Source organism: Trachurus japonicus, chromosome 1, assembly GCF_045865225.1.
Source record: "Trachurus japonicus isolate A0001 chromosome 1, Traja_1.0".
Lineage (NCBI taxonomy): Eukaryota > Metazoa > Chordata > Actinopteri > Carangiformes > Carangidae > Trachurus > Trachurus japonicus.
Genome location: NC_140907.1, coordinates 11,393,047 through 11,410,100, shown reverse-complemented (window position 1 = coordinate 11,410,100; position 17,054 = coordinate 11,393,047). Strand labels below are relative to the sequence as shown.

Genomic DNA, 17,054 nt, shown 5'->3' with positions numbered 1-17,054 from the left:
TTTAAAACTGAAAATGAATGCACTGATGCTCAGATATCTTTTTTTTTCCCAGCAATTTTGCTCTCCCACAAAATTGTTCTGTTGAACGCACTGCAGCTCTGTGAAAGTCTCCCTTTCAAGCAAGAAACTCTGAAGTAATATTTATAGACATGGCTATATTTATGCATCTTCTCACCTCCCACCTCATCCCTCTAGTAACAAGTGATTATTATGACGGCAGCGAGATGAATGGTGCTGTCAAGGCGCAACGCAGGCAGCACCTGAAACAAGCCTTGTAACTGCTGCTGCTGGCTGGCTGGCAGGCAGACACATTCACCCAATGTCTCAATAATGGTCATTATTTCACTGGCCGGGCAGGTGAGGGAGCTGCACTTGTCTGTAACAATAGACATGAATGAGGACGGATCAGGAAAGGAAATACTCAGTTACACAACAGCATTCTTCAACATTGAATGGCAGATCTTATGAGTGATGAGGAAAAACGGTCATGTCAACACAGATTTAGCACAAATGCACTGTGGATATCTTGATTTTGCACACTCCTCTGTCCACTACCAGTACTTTACTTACTGTACCACTATTCTATTGTCTATAGAGATCTACAACGAGTTCTATAGCAAATCAACAAAGACACACCCCAATGTGGAATTCTGAAAAGATTACATGGCCAACAACAAAGCCCTGGATGTTGTTCTGATAAAACCTAAGTTGCCTCCATAAGCGCATGCTCATGTGACAAGAGGCTGGTTCTTAATGCCTTTGCATTGTTGTAAAGACTGAAAACATTCACCTATCTGTCCTTTCCATCAGTTCTGCAAAAAAATGTAAATAAATACAGGATGAATTCTCTCCATCAGACAGCCAAGATGGTAAAACTGCAGTGAGGGCGGTTCGGTCGTAGAGCCACATTAACCAGAGCAGGTTCATGTTAGAAGAGGAGGCTTGAATCGTATTGATTTCAATCCAAACAAGCCTCGAGTTATGATCTTGAAACAGTGACATGTTTAAGAGCCCAAAGCCAAATAACTGTAGATAAGCATATGACAGAAAGCAAAAGTTCCTTATTCCTGCAGGAGCAGGTCATAGGGCAAAATTGAGGACAATGCAAAAAATACTGTGCACTTCTTGAGCAATATGTTAAAGTCTTCTTTTATAAAATCAATACAAACAGTGTGCCTGAATGAACTGACTGAAAAGGCATTGTACTGCTTTGTTAGGGGCCAATTTTAGAAAATATAATGCAGTCAATTGGGGTATGTTTCTTTTTTAACTTACTAAAATGTATGACAATATCTGCTCTCAGCTGCTCTGAGCCTTGACGAAAGCACAATAATTTGGGCTGTGTAAAAATAGGCTCAACCCGGTGAGAACTTGGAAGCCACAAAATTAGTCAAAACCATGAGCAGGTGCACAGTCAACAGGGGTGTCGGCCAACTCCTACAATGAGAATGATAAGCAGCACAGGTTCCTCGTCTCATGTTGAGAGATGAATCTGACACACTCTGCTGAAGGAAAATAACACGGGTGAACCGATAAAAAACTCTCACACTTCTTGTTTTACCGCCTTAGAAAAAAAAACATCCTGCATTCAAACGGCTTAGTGTGTGACAGTGAAAAATAAGGTAAAGTAAACATTCAGCACAGGCCTAAGCACATTTATTTTTAACAGACTTTCAGGGAATGAAAGCCTGATCCTTTCCAAATCATTTGGACACGCTGCCGGCTGTGGTGCAGTGTGACATCTCTCTTCACCACACCTGCTGCTAAACCCCCTCCCCCCCCCCCCTCGTCTCTCACAGGTGTTAGAATCCTATTTCTTGCTTTTCTTTCCTCAGAAAAAAGAGACACCTTCCTCTCTCACTCATCCTCTCTGACATGACAGCTGAGTACACACTGTGGGAAACTGCTGTGCCTCATCTGTGACAGATATCAGGTAAACCTGAGATTTACATACTTTATAATCATCACACAACATCATAAATATTATAAATAATAAATTTGCTACTATTTACTGCTACTATCTACTTTTTCCCACACACACGTTAAAGAACTGCATGAGATATCACTGGGAAATTTATGCCACTTTCTCCCAGCTCAGTATTGTTTTATTTCTTCCTCTAAATACTTTGGCCCCTATATGCATCCACTAACTCCAACCCTTTCTTGACTATTTAAAAAATTAAAGCAGAAGTAAGCGATCCGGTGGTTTTGCCTAACTTCTTGTCAGCCGATGGAGTTAGCAGTCCCCGCCCTCGTCCCTACGTCACCACATTCACGCGCATCCCTTGGCTGCACACACAGAGAGGACCGCCCCTTTATGCCGTTCTCTCTCCTCATTGGATAAAGGTTGTAGGATACAAGGAAAGTTTTCTCCTCGGCTTACAGCAAAGCAGAGTGACTGACAGACCCATGTTTCAGACCAAACACTCTATATAAGTGATTGCCGTCGGAAGATATAACTATTTAAGACTTATATTAACACAAACATTCAGCTTACTTCTGCTTTAACTACTGGTATGTTCATATGCAACAATGTCTCACAGCATGCACAATGATTTCTACAGACCAATTTATTTGGTGTTCTTGGATCATGATGAATATGTCTTCCACTGAAAAGCCTGATGCTAAAATGAAATAGTGATAATAACTTCATGATGACAAAGTGTAAACAGATGCTTCGGAATTTTTTTTGTTGTTGCAAATTTATAAAAAGGAAAAACTGAAATATCACATTGAAATAACTACTCAGGCTCCAGGAATCCTGTGTGGAGAAGGAAAGACCAATTCTAAGCTTCAAGTCTGGTTTCATCCAAATGTGATGCTTACTGTACAGTAGAACTGGAGCTGAATGCCTTGATCAGACCGGATCAGACCGGAGAACCGTGTTTGTCACAGTCTGAGAGTCCTTTGAATGTTTTTGTGCAAACATTCACTGAGAGTTTCCTCCTTCCATCTCTTCATGGTCTCTGGAGCTCTGGGCCCAGTGGGTCTCAGGAACACTGAATCACAAGAACCTGAGCTAAACATCAGGTGTCAGAGCAGTTTCTTTATATTTATCAATGCGATATTTTGGTTATTCATTTTACAAACAAACAAAAAACACCCCCAACCAATTCTAAAATTCAGTTTTTACTTACTGTCATTATTGGGTGTACATACTAGGTGAAGAAAAACTAAACACTGGAAAAGAAAAAAGCTCAAGCGAGACCACTGTAGGTGTTGAATTAGTTAAATGGGTGGGGGTCAGTATGCACAGCACGTTGCTTAACATTTAAAAGATACCTTGAGGTGAATGTGTGCAAAAAAACCTGTCAAACGCCTTACTGCTGTTGACTTTAACCATCCACACACCTCAGGGCCTTCACTTGAGGACCCAAGTCTTGAAGGGGGGAGGGAGGGGGCATTTGCTAAATGTTTTGAATACAAAACAAGTCTCATCACACGCTCAAGGTCCTCTGGTGTGTGTGTGTGGAGTTTCTGAAAGTCAGCCATCCGACAGTTCGTCTGCCTATTAGAATTTCTGTTTGAAGCATCTGCAGATACCAGAGGTCTTATTTTTGATATTTTCCCATCTCCTACTTGTTGTTGGTGTGTGATTCTTCAGATTAGGCGTGTCACGAGACGAAATAAGCAAAGGTTTCCCTTTTTTTGCTCACAGATGTTTGCGTGCTTTCTGCTTGAGCCATCGTTCTCCTGTGCTAAGCTTCCTCATCTCTCTCCACTCTCTCTCTCTCTGTCTGGACTTTGGCTGCACTAAGGTCGTCTGTAGCTCAGGAAATGGATCAATAATGAGTTCAGATTTACTGGCAAAGTGCTTACCTTGTATCCTCAGTGCCATTCAATCCAGCCTGGGACTTAGGCTACATCTGCCTGCTGCTGGAGAGTCAGGTTTCACGTGTCCATGATGCTCAGGGGGCTTCTGAGAGAAACACATCAACAGAGAGAGAAATGCCAAATCATTACATGTTCTTGTACAAACACGGAGACAAACAGAACAAACTGAGTGCATTTGTTTCTACACTGATAGTCGTTGTGTACAAAGGCTGAGGACTGGGACCTAATCATACAGTATGGTGAACAAAACGAAGAGCTTTCCCAGCACTGTTTAAAATATGGCTGTGGCTGTAACGTTAAGCAGCTGTATCGGCTAATTTACACGTTAACACGGGCTAAACAGAGACTTATCTCGCTCATTAGCAACAAGGACTGGTGAAATCAGCCTGTATTGTTGGGAGTAGGAGATAACAAGCTAACAACGTTAAACTCAGACACTTTTTTTTTAAATGCCGCGTTGTGTTAGTCTATTTAAATGGACTGGTTGAACAGAAAAAATCTCTAGCTAAAATTTGAATTACACACTTGTTTTCAGAGTGTGTTGGACGAGGTCATGTCACCAAACTCGCACACAGTTTCAGTAGGAAACAAGTCAACGATAGCTCACCGTGTGACGGAGACTTCATTTTGTCGGGCGACACCGAACAAAACCGAACTTCCACAAACGCTTTCCCTCACCCGGTAACGTACAGCAGCGTTTATATTATCGGCTCCACGTACCAAGTAGTTTCGCTCCTTGTGCCACTCAGCCTGTTGACAACTGACTAACCAGAGTCAGTTCCTTAAAGAAAAAAAAACCGTCTGAGTGCTGCGGCCAGGCCAGAGCAATCGAGTGCAGCTGGAGAACAGGCCCGCTCCGCGCGCCCAGGGGCTGGCGGTGGATGTTTTCGACAGAGCTGCTGAGCAGGTCTGGAGCAGATGTGGGAAGGTAAACAGTGTAAAAATGCAAAGTTATTACAATGTTGCAGTAGGCTATTTGGCTTATCGATGTAAGAAACAACGGTTAGGCCTTTACAAAAAGTGAATTAAACTCTTCAAATGTAAAGGCGCTCAACATTTTTTTTTCAGAGAAAGGAATGCGCCTCCAAAACAAATGTTCTTGGTTTGACCTCATTATGTTTAAATAGGTTAATTAGTTTAGATCCATGGAAAATGCAGTCACACTTTACATTAAAGCCTGATGTGATGTATCTCATTAGAGACTTTACTCACAAACATGGTACCACCCGATGCCTGTCTGCAATTGGAAAACTCAGAATAGACTATTCGACACAATAAGTCAAATTCTCTGATTTACTATGGTGTTGTTAATGTGCTGCCATCTAGTGTTGTAGCATGGCAACTGTTCTGATCAAATCTGAAAGCATTACGGTGTGTGATCTAAAAAAAAAAACATTCTTCTCGAAATCGTCATGATGTTTCAGTGATTAGACAAATATGTTTATTATAAGTTTGCATAGATAATAGCAATTTGCTATATATAGACATCATATTCCAAATTGTATGCTCAGTTTGTTATTGAATTGTCTGCCACCATGAAGTTCACACACACACACACACACACACACACACACACTACATTATTATATCCATAAAGGATGTTGTGTGCGAATGAGTCACCTGTCACATAGTTGTTGAGTGTGTGAGTCATAGTGAAAGGGTCTATAAATGTCAATTCTTTCGGAGTAAAATGGTCATACAGTGCGATCATGGTGATCAGTTGCATAGCCTACATGTCATGGCTTTCAAGCATAACGATTTGTATGGGTCGAAAGAGTTGGATTACACAGCAATGATTAACAGCAAAGACATCCATTCAGTTTGACTTATAATAGTTGCCGAACACATTCCCTTCAAAAATATACATACAAAACCTCACATGCAGGACATTGAATGTGTATCATTTCATGCATGGCCCCTGTCACACAACAGTTTAATGGAGAACGCAAGGTCCACTGTATAAGCTAAAAGTGTGATACTGGCAACAACTGTTTCCATGATAACCAGTTCAAAAACCTTCTTTGACTTATGTTGCAGGTGTTTCAGCTGCAGAATCTTGGTAAAACAAATAACGGTGGCCACCATGTAGAGCAAGACCCCAATCAGACTGAAGCAGGCCAAGAATCGGTCAAATGGTAGGAAACATCGCCCAGCAAAGTCACCTAATATCACTACCAGCGTGATTAGAGACATGAGGACACAGACGCCGTATGATACGCTGGAAACCCATAGCTGCCAACATTGTACTCCACTCCACTCTCCATTAGATGATCCACAGGCCACTTCCACAACCAGGGGAATCATCTGACAACCTCCCCACAGTTGGAGTAGCTTGAGGAGACCAGGAACGCTGCCCATGTAGCCTCTTTGTTCATGGGCCTGCGTGCGAAGGACGTAGGACTCTGAGGTGTAGGCCAGGAAGGTGAGACAGGAGACCGCAGCGGCTGCCACGGGCCGTGGAGACAAATTTTGGTGATCCATGATTATCCAAGGGAAAACCACGGAGGTGCTGAGACACATCAGCGCGCCCAATACCGCCACCGTCATGGTCAGGTTCTTCCAGGATATTGGGATGAGGCTGTGAAACTGGATGACGCTGAGAATGTGGATGAGGAGAGTGAGGGTGAAGAAGAAGCACCAGGTGAACATGCAGAAGATCCCGAATGATGTGACGTAAACTAGATCCTTGTCCAGCGAAGCCACAAGACTGAAGGTCGTACAACTGGATAAGACTTCCCATGTTCGCACGACAAAAAGTGGACTGGTGAAGTCTTTGGCCTCCAGTACAATCACAGGCATTGTCACAGTGTTAAATCTGAGCGATTCAGTATCCAAGAGTTACGGTATCCGTGCATCAAATAATACCTCAGTCCCAGTTCCTCAAGCTTTTCAATCCCCTTTATCCACTTGATATTGAGTTCTGAAAGACAATCCAGAATAGTCCATGGAAACAGCCACCTTAGATAAATCTTTAAACACTTCCTTCTACCAGTGCTTCATCCTTTTTACATTCAAGGTGACTTCAAAATAGAGACTCTTAATACATATATGTACATATATTGGAGCACTGCTGCTGTCAAAACAGGCCTCGCCTACTTCCTTTTTGAAATAGCAGCAGTGCTTTCAGTCTCACTGAAGGTAGGTGCAGTTACCACATAAAAAAGCAAATGCAAACAAACCTATCTTCCTCCCACTCTCGATTCTCATGAAATGTTGTTCCTTTTTTTCTGAGGTAATAAACTACAGAAAGCACAGGCCCTTCTGACTCTGCAGGCATAACTTTGGCGCTGCATTCCTGTCACCTCTTGACCTCACTGTTAGCACGACATTCACATACATTGTTTTTAAGCTCAGTGTGCTGCAGTTGTTGTTTTTTTTTGATAATATCTGATCGGTGTGTATAGGCAATGAAGGGAAGTGTTACTTTGAGGTGTGAACGGATGTGGATCCGCTATCTAAGGGCTCAAATCTCATATTTGAACAGACAAAAAGTAGAGGTTATTTGTGTCTGTGCTCTTATTGTTTAAATTAATTTGTATGCATGCATGTTTTCACAGGGTACAGACATGCTTCTGTGTATTTACACAAGCACAAAAAGTCTTCTGAGGATCCCAGCCAATCACTTTGCCTCTGTATCACCACACCTGCTCTCTGTGTTATAAATAGACAACGGATACATCAATTCCCTCGTGTAACACAGCTCAAGTTCAAAAACTTCTGTTTTGACTGAAGGAGAAGACTGTCAAAAAAAGATGATAAACAGTAGTAGCCTGCCAGTACAGACTCAAGGCTGTGGTGGAGTTTTTATTCATCTGTATGCTGTTTTTTTTAAAAAGGAAAGATATAACTCAATCAGTTCACCATGGTTAGGTTCAGTCGCATAGGCACGAAAACCCTGCCCACCCAGACAGTTTACACCAGTTATTGGACATCGTATGACCAAATAACCCGCGTGCAAATACGCACCTGTGCTCCAACAGCCGCCGGGGTCCGACCTCATTCAGCATATTAAACGGCCATTCATTTTCCGTTTTTTGGTCATATCAATTTTCATATGACACCACCACAGCATGCATATTCTTAAAGTTCAGGCTGTTTTGAAAAAAATGATGTAGATCCCCTGGCACTGTACTGTAGTTATTATATGTGACCCGTTCCATCAAAATGAGTCGGAAGTCGCAACGTTCTATTTTTAGATAATCAGCTGATAACATGGAAAACCCATAGAAAATCAAAAAAAAAATTTTACCCTAATTTCAAAGCAATGACATTCAAAAACAATCTCCCAAAGTTTCACAGTCCAGATAATTGAGAAAAGGCACGTAAATGATGATTAAAGTTGACTTGCAACTTAAACCCTCTGAAAATGAGTGTTGCTTCGGTGCAAAACATGAAATATCTTCTGAACCGTTCATGATAGAGACGAGCTGTAAACTGCATCTGAATCGCGGGATTCCCCGCTTTCCGACGGTCATTGAATGTCGCCTCTATGGCGAGCAGGGACGGGTACAGAAACAGATGCTAAACCGAGTAGCATCGACGCTAACAGAGCGTAGCATTGACGCTAACAGAGCGTAGCATCGATGCTAAACCGAACGTAGCATCGATGCTAACCCGAACGTACACTTTTGCACATGTTTTACAAAATGTCAACAAAACATGACAACTTCTGAACCGTTTATGATAGAAACGAGCTGTAAAAAGCATCTGAATTGTGAGATTCCCTGCTTTCCGAGGGTCATTGAATGCTGCATCTATGACAACAAGGGACCGTATAGGTTGCCTGTAATCACGTGGTACAGGAACAGATGCCAGCATCACTGGCAAAAACTTTAACTGCTATTTTCTCAGGTTTTAGAACGGAATGAGAGAGTAGGAGATCGTAATTCAAATGGCCACATCTCGAAAACCATCAAATGTATGACTCTGACTAGGGTATCATTTTAAAGCTTATTTTCTAATCTTTCCATTGATACCAAAATCTCAACTTTGAAATTTGGGTCACTGTGACTCATTTTGATGGATCGGGTCACATATGTAGCCTACAAGATGTGTTTCAGCCCTCTGGTAGCCTACTGTTATTATGTAGACTATAAGCTGTCAATCTCCTGGCTAAAGTTTCTGCCCACCCACTTTAATGCATGCCCACCCACCAGCCAATTTCTGGCTATATACGCTACTGTTCAGTTGTGTTTGAATTTTAAACTTTTTCATCAAATTGACAGACAGAAACACTGTCAATCTGTTGCTCAGTTATTTAAAATTCACAAGGAACTGACATATACAAATAAGAACAGATTTTCTAGAATGAACGTTTATGCAATTGTGACATGAATAGGTCACATTTGTAGCCGTTTCTACAGAAACCTAGCACCCTTCAGTGGTAAAACATATGAACTGCAGCCTTTCAGAGTAAAGTAAACATCAGAGTGAGCTGCCTGTAGTGCTCACTGAAAGGCAGCAGAGGTTGGACATCTCCAAGTTATCAACAAGTAAAGAGTAGAAGGAAACCCCATTTGTAGCTTATTACTATTGCTTCTCTATTTGCACATTCGATTACCGGTAACTAAATTTCAAAATAAGAGCATTCAAAGTTAATAGGAGTAAAGATTTGCAACTCAAAAATTAATAATTATAACTGTGTTAAATTAGCTACAGTAGAAGTGCTTCTATATCAACCCTAATTTGAATACATCATATTTCTCTGCATGTTCTACAACTTTTCATAGGCCTACATATCAAAACATGTGATATACAAACAAATCAGAATAGAAGCATCATTTATATAACAACAAGTGCAACTACATTTTGTCAGAAAAACAGATGTGTAGCCCAAAAAAACACAAGGAGCAATTTAAAAGATAACACATAAATAAAATACAGTTACGATATAGGAACTATGGCAGAAATTATATTTTATAGTATTTAGATAATAGTGACAGGACCTGCTTTAACACATGAAATTGCAATGTCCTAAATGAAATTATTGATATGACAGTGATAAAGTCTTTTGGTTCGTTTTTAGACAATAGTAGACATAATGATAATAATTTCACCATATGCCAGTGATAAAGGTCTAAGCTACAAAGTTAAAGCCTTTCATTTTAATGACAACAAAAATTAAATTTTATTTGTGTGATACTTGAATTTATACTTCCTCATTCCAAGAAAGGTTCCATTTACCCATAATGAGAAAAGTGTTAAGTACGTCAGATGAGCAAAGGGCAAAGGCCAGTTGTGACATTTTGGACTGGGTTGGGTGTAGTGTAGGTTCTCTGATCAAACACTTGATAAGCAGCCTGAAAGGCAAAAATTCATCATGGGGTAATTATAAACATGGTTACCATTGCAAAATAGGGTTTTATTTTCCTCACGTCAGTGGGTAAGCTACTGTATCCACTTTCATATGGTTGAGTTGTGTTGAATTTTAAGGTGGGATGCATCTGCAGCCTTGTAGCAATAATAGAGAGCACAGTCCCGTCTCATGACACAGGAAGTCCTGCGTGCATCGTTTGACTCACTGTTATTATTTGTGACATTTGTTCAACCAGCCAGTCAAAAAATCCACACAATTCATAAACATCCATGTTTAACTATTTTACAACATTGTTAAAATAAAACTGCATTTACTATAAATGATGAGGATTGATAAATATAGGATGAATGAGGTCATATGAGTCATTTCTCTTATTACTGTTGGGTGTAGTTTTCACAGAGATCTTCAACCATGATATAAAAAAAGAAGGAAGAGGAATGCAAACTTCATATTAATGTATATTTTACAATTTACAGAACGGTCTAACGGATAAAACTGGATTAATGCATTAATCTTGAACTAGAAAAGGCAAAAATGATCATACAGCCCATTTTCTGTATCACTTATTACTGTGTGTTTCTCAAAAGAATGTCGAGTGTTGTTGAGAGACAGTTCATTTAATTAAATCTACAAAATGAAACTTCCCCGAAGGACCCTGACCACATGAGACACAGAAAACCAGTTCAACAAAACGGAACTAAAACCAAATGTGTGATACTTTGGTTGAGGTGTGGCTGGCTGCTTTGACCAAGCTGCAGTAAAACAGTTTTTTTCTGCTCAAAAGTCACAGCTACAAATGATTAATCTATCATGAATCAAGTAAACAAGAAAAACTTCCTGTGATGGTATTGAAAGCTTTTGTGATCCCTGTTTGTAATCGCACACATCATTTAATATACAGTATACTGTATATGCTCAAAGATTGTTTGGCAGTGTTTTAGGGTGGCATGCATCTGCAAACTTGCAGCACTGACAGTGACAGTTCTACTACACAGGAAGTGTGCTCATCTCTGGAGGTTAGTCTAGCTCCATGTTTTAAGGCCAACCCAATTTTTTTGTAGGTTGACATCATTGTCACAGGTCTGTCATGCATATCTCACTTCATCTTTTTCCCACACTCGTTAAGTTCTTACTGTATTTGGTTTGTTTTAAGTACTTTGTTCAATTGCTTTAACATACTACTACTTGACTACAGGGATTTTCTCGTTGCTTTGACCATTCTCTCATTTGACTCTGACTATTTTTTATCAAATCACTTTAAACCGTCTTCTTATACAGTATGTATAAAAGAACAAGGACAGCCACATGTGCGCACGTGCACACACTCACACACACTGTAACCACATTTGCACTTTTTTGCTGCAACTCCTAAAGCTAAAACCTCCTCATAGAGCTATAGGTCACAACATGGTAATCTGACATATTTTGACCGACCCAATTGATCTAACTACAAATGTTGCACTGCCTACACTCTGCAACAGTCTGACAGGTCCGCTAGCTCCACTTCTTCACCTGTTATCTCAGCAAGTATCTGGAGGCCATGCAGGATCACCTCTGTTGGACTGGGTGGTGGCATGTTCACCAGCTCTGCCAGTGTGGGAAGAGTCAGTCTCAACATAACAATGCTTACATGAATGAAAGAATGAATGAATATTTATTTTCATGGCCCATCCCATGGGATTACAAGACTCATTTACTGACAAATCAAGAACTAGACATTCCTTCCTGTTGGTATTACTGTAACTGCTGTAAGTGCAACACATAAATAAACAAGTGTCAGATCACATATTATTGTGAGGTGTAAATGAATTATCCAATTTGATTTCACCCACCTGTATATGTTGTACAAAAAATGTGATGGGAGATGTTTTTCATTAATCTTCCATATTTTTAAATGAACAGCTGAAATGGGTAGTTTTGTCTAATAGCCTCATAAAATAAGTCATAAAAAGTCTCATACAGGTGCCCAAGTGTCTCACAATGTAGAGCGTGTTACACTCAGAAGAACAAGTTCAAGTCTACCTCATGGCCCTTTGCTGTCATCGCCTTTCCTGTCACTCTCTCAAGTTAATAGTAAAAATGTCTAATAAATTAAACCCCCTCAGCTTCCTCTGATTAATAAACTTAAAAAAACCCCAAAAAAACCAAACATACACAACCCCCCCCCCCCACACACACACACACACACAGACATCCAACCACACTCCAAAAAAGAAAAACCACCAAAACCTGGTTAATCATAGAAACAAATGTGAGAATCACGTATGCAGTCAAGACTCCACCTCTACATGAAAACTATAACAGGGCTCAGATATTGTAAGATAGTGGACAGAGCGTGCTATCAACAGTGGAGGTAAAAAAGTCTAGTTTGAGTAGTAGACAATTGTTTCATATTAAATACTTTAACTTTGTCATAACCTTGGTGCAGTTCAAAAGTTCTACATTCTAAGTTTGCATTTAGTCGTTTCTTTTTCTTCTGCCATCGATGCCATTTTATCTTCCAAACGGAGATACCATGGACTTTGCAGAGTAGTTTCTCACATCAAATTCATTGTATTCCAATTTTCTTGAAGTCATTTAGTTCATGCATACCGATACGTAGATTATATTTTAACCTTTTTTTTTCTCTTTTATTGTTCCATACAGATGGCTCTGCTGTGGCAACTCATGCTCCTGTGCTGGGCATGGAGTCCTCTGTGTCTGCCATCAGGAGTCAGCTTCATTGGGACACCTCAAGAGTGTGAAAAGGCACAATTAGTCCCTGGTTACAATCTGGGTGGAGAAGGCTTTGACATCGTCACCATGGAGCGGAAACGTGCCTATGTCATCGACACTGAAACATGGAAGCTCAAAAATGGCACTTGCAAGCTTTACAAGAACAACTACATGAATGGAGAAAAACAGAAGGTACCAGTTTCTGTGGCGGACTGGAGAACCCTCCCCATGTGCAGTTTAAAGGTCTCCACAATTGAATATGATTCTGTCGAAACTCTTGTCAACGACTCCACATCATCTGTGTCCAATGACTGGAAGATCGGCCTTGAAGTCCCTGTAGACCCCAGTGTGACCGTTGGTGTTGGTTTAGGAGGTTCCCACTCCAGAGATGCAACCTTTGGAATGCAAAAGTCAAAAAAAGACCGCTACAGCTTCTTTCGTCACAGTGTCTACTGTAATTTCTATAAGTGAGTATGTGAACATCATCGTTTTCTTGAGATTAACAGTTAACTAATCTGTTTGTTTTCTTTGACTCTGGTGCTTTGTTTTACAGTTGTGCTGTAAAGTTAAAGGGATAGTTCAACATTTTGGCAAATTGGCCCATTGCCATAATCGCTATAGTCATAGCAGTAGGTTCGTTACCTTTAATTGTAGGTGTAAGCTATTTTCAGTAGCTCAGAGCTACACTATGGAGGCTAAGGGAATTTCTTGGTTTCCCTCATTAAAAATTCAACATCCCAAAACTCCACAGCGCTTTTGTAGACAAGTTGTGACCTGCACAACCACCACGCTATGAGATAATGACGGAACGATACGAAACGGAGCCGTTTTCGAGGTAAATACAGGGTAAATACGGAGGGTAAAGACTGCTTGCTGAAAAACTGTCCCTGAACGCAACGCGCATCAGCGGTTTTGTATGAATTTACCTCGAAAACGGCTCCGTTTCATATCGTTCCGTCATTATCTCATAGCGTGGTGGTTGTGCAGCTCACAACTTGTCTACAAAAGCGCTGTGGAGTTTTGGGATGTTGAATTTGATGAGTTTAATGAGGGAAACCAAGAAATTCCCTTAACCTCCATAGCGTAGCTCTGAGCAGCTAGCTGCTGCGCTCCGCCGTACTGAAAATAGCTTACACCTACAATTAAAGGTAACGAACCTACTGCTATGACTATAGCGATTATGGCAATGGGCCAATTTGCCAAAATGTTGAACTATCCCTTTAACAATACCTATACTAAAAAAATAAACATAACATGTAATTTCTCTGTATTCTCTCTGTTTCACAGCTACAGAATGGCAACAAATCCTCCACTGAGTCATGATTTTCAAACAGCTGTCAACTCCCTTCCCTCCTATACACAAAAAGATGAGTCATCGTATCGCGATCTAATCGATACCTATGGTACACATTACATCCTAAAAGTATCTCTGGGAGGAGAAATAAAAGCAATCACTGCTGTCAAGACTTGTTACGCGACCATGAACGGAATGTCCTCAACAGAGGTGAAAGATTGTTTGTCAGTCGAGGCCTCAGCTAGTTTTGCCAAAACAGCCAGTATAACGGCCATGACCAAGCATTGTCAGGAAAAAAAGAAGAAATTAAACCACAACCAAAGTTTCAGCAGCATGTTTAATGAGCGTAACACAGAGGTCATTGGTGGAAACATTGAAGGAGTTGATGGCCTCTTTCAAGGCCAATCAAATCCTTCTGTGTATAACAACTGGCTAAACTCACTGAAAACCATCCCTGATGTGGTCCAATACGACTTGAAGCCCCTGCACACCATACTGCCAAACGGTCATCCTGCGCAGGCCGGACTTAAGAGAGAGGTGGAGAAGTACATCAAGAAAAATGCAGTGTTGAAGAAATGTTCAGAAACCTGTAAGATTGGGCATCGATCTGGCCCAAGGGATCCTTGTGCTTGTGTCTGTAACAGTAATCAGAATATGAAGCCAAACTGCTGTCCTGCTGCCAAAGGTCTGGCAACTCTAGAGGTATTTAAGCTTTCTGGAAAGGGTCTCTATGGTGATAGGTGGACTGAGACAGATGGTTCAGTGGAGGTCAAATATGGTGATCAGTCAAAGCGCACTATGATCATAAGTGACAACGACGATCCTAGATGGCCAGAGAGATTTGAATTTGGAAGTATCAGCATCAACATGAAAAACAAACTTACGTTCAGTATTTATGATGAGGATACTTACTGGAATAGTGATCTGCTTGGTAGGTGCTCATTTGATCTGCGTAGTGGGACAGTGATAGACAGCTGCATGTTAAATCATGGTACCTTCTTCTTCTCCTACAAAGTGCAGTGTGCGCCAAGTCTTGGTGGTCAACAGTGTCAGGACTACATATCTTCCCCAATGAGTCCCTCTCTGTCCAAGGTCTTCTACACAAGAAACGGGGTCCTTGCTGGAGAGTCAGGGGACAAACACCCAAACTTGTTCAGTCAGTCAGGTGGAGGTCAGCTGCTGATGTGATGTAGGCCTTAGATGACAACAGGATAACTGTATCATTCTATGGTCAATATCTTGCTTATAGTTAAATGGCATCTTTTACACTTTTATTTTCTTATATTTCATTTCTTTGACTTGTGTGAAAAATAATTTCAAATGACATTTAATCTCATTATGGCTTTTCCTGTTTAGTTGCAAAATCTGCCAATAAAGCATCAACAAAGACAAAACAGGTGTCTGTGTGATTTAATGGAACTACAAGAAAATAATAAAATGCTTTTTTTTTTTTGCTTTATATCTGATACTGAGGTGTATATTCATAATACATTAGTAGGCTGTCATTTCAGGTGATTGCCCAAGTTTTTAAAGAATATGAACCAATTTATATACATTTCAGATATTAAGTTTTATAGAGTCTTGAATGAGATAATGATGATGGTTACGATTATGAGTTACTAAAACCAGGAACAAAGTCACTATTACACTTACACTTACCTTGCTGGTATCAGTGGCAGCACCTTTAAAGGTCCAGTGTGTAAAATGGGCGTTCAGATTCTAGATTGCAGTTCTCACTTGCTCGCTTGCACTCACCCCTCCCATCGGTAAAGTGACGGTGGCCTCTGAGGACAAAAATACTTGTTTACCACGACTGGAACGATTGGGAATATTACAGTAAGTCTGCTGTTCTACTGCTTCTTTTCTTCCACCTTCTTCTTCGTTGGCTTTAAGTATAATTATAAGGCTATGAAAACAAAACAAATTTTATTTTATAGCGATTATGCACTTATACAAATATATTTATGGGTAGTATATTCAGATTTTGCCAATGAGCCTTGCCAAATATTACACACTGGACCTTGAAAGAATTGTAGCTCTGTAATTTAGAGTTAAAGGGCTCTAATTCCGTGGCGCAGCGCAGGGTGGCGCAGCCGGTGCAGTGGTAATTTTATCCAGCGCAACACTGTGCGCAGCGAATTTGGTAATTTGGCAGACCGAGGTGCACAAAGATGGGTGTGGGGGCGCAGCAGGGGGAGGTGTCGACAGATTCAGCTCGGCGCAGTGACAATAGGTTCGTTCAAGATGAACGGAAGGCTCCATATATAATATATATACTGTATATGGAGTGCCTTCAAGTTACTAGTACCCCCATTTGAGAACCACTGGTCTAGTACTTTGTATTTTTCTCTGATCACTGTCCAGTGAAAACCACATACCTTCATGTGTGATGATTCATTCTCAAGTTATCAGTCAATAATGGGTTTAGAAACTCTCCTACATCTCAGGAAAATTAAAACACGCGAACAAAACATTTGAATAACCTAGGAATTTTACTCACAAGGTTTTAAACAAGGTTGTATTTTTACTATCCAATATAAAGATGATATTTTGGAGATACAAATCAAATCAAAATCAAAATAAACTTTAGTGTCCCCGGACGGAAAATTGTGTTGGACAATCAATGCTGTACATCCTGCGTACAGATTTTAAAACCATACACCATTTCACATACTCACACACACAACCAACAGAGATCACTTACAGACAGTACGACTAAGTTCATAGTTCATACAAAGTAATAAATAATTATTGCACTTTCTCCTATATTGCATCTTGCCTCAGTATTGCCACAGTCTCTGGGTCTAAATTGCACCTTTTGTATGTGTGGACTCCACCATCAGCATCAATTTAAAGGTGCCGAAGGAATAGTATATGTATCTATTACAAAAAAAA

General features: G+C 40.4%; 3 protein-coding genes across 6 annotated transcripts in view; 1 reads left to right on the top strand and 2 right to left on the bottom strand.

The window, feature by feature from the left end:
- LOC146991418 (testis-expressed protein 2-like) overlaps nucleotides 1–3,895 on the bottom strand; it is a 35,339-nt gene extending 31,444 nt beyond the window's left edge. For all 4 annotated transcript variants that reach the window (XM_085770815.1, XM_085770972.1, XM_085770899.1 and 1 more), the window contains exon 1: nucleotides 3,820–3,895. The gene's annotated coding sequence lies outside the window, so the exon portion shown is untranslated. The remainder of the gene's footprint in view (nucleotides 1–3,819) is intronic.
- A 1,698-nt stretch (nucleotides 3,896–5,593) lies between these two features.
- Nucleotides 5,594–6,892, bottom strand: LOC146991417 (myeloid-associated differentiation marker homolog). The gene has a single exon (XM_085791326.1). The coding sequence runs from the start codon at nucleotides 6,631–6,633 to the stop codon at nucleotides 5,740–5,742; it is 894 nt and encodes a 297-aa protein (XP_085647452.1). The 5' UTR covers nucleotides 6,634–6,892; the 3' UTR covers nucleotides 5,594–5,739.
- A 5,566-nt stretch (nucleotides 6,893–12,458) lies between these two features.
- LOC146991416 (perforin-1-like) lies at nucleotides 12,459–15,541 on the top strand. Its single transcript, XM_085770690.1, has 3 exons — nucleotides 12,459–12,503; nucleotides 12,797–13,332; nucleotides 14,153–15,541. Exons 2-3 carry the CDS (start codon nucleotides 12,797–12,799, stop codon nucleotides 15,345–15,347), a joined length of 1,731 nt encoding a protein of 576 aa, XP_085626816.1. The 5' UTR covers nucleotides 12,459–12,503; the 3' UTR covers nucleotides 15,348–15,541.
- The last annotated feature ends 1,513 nt before the right edge of the window (nucleotides 15,542–17,054 follow it).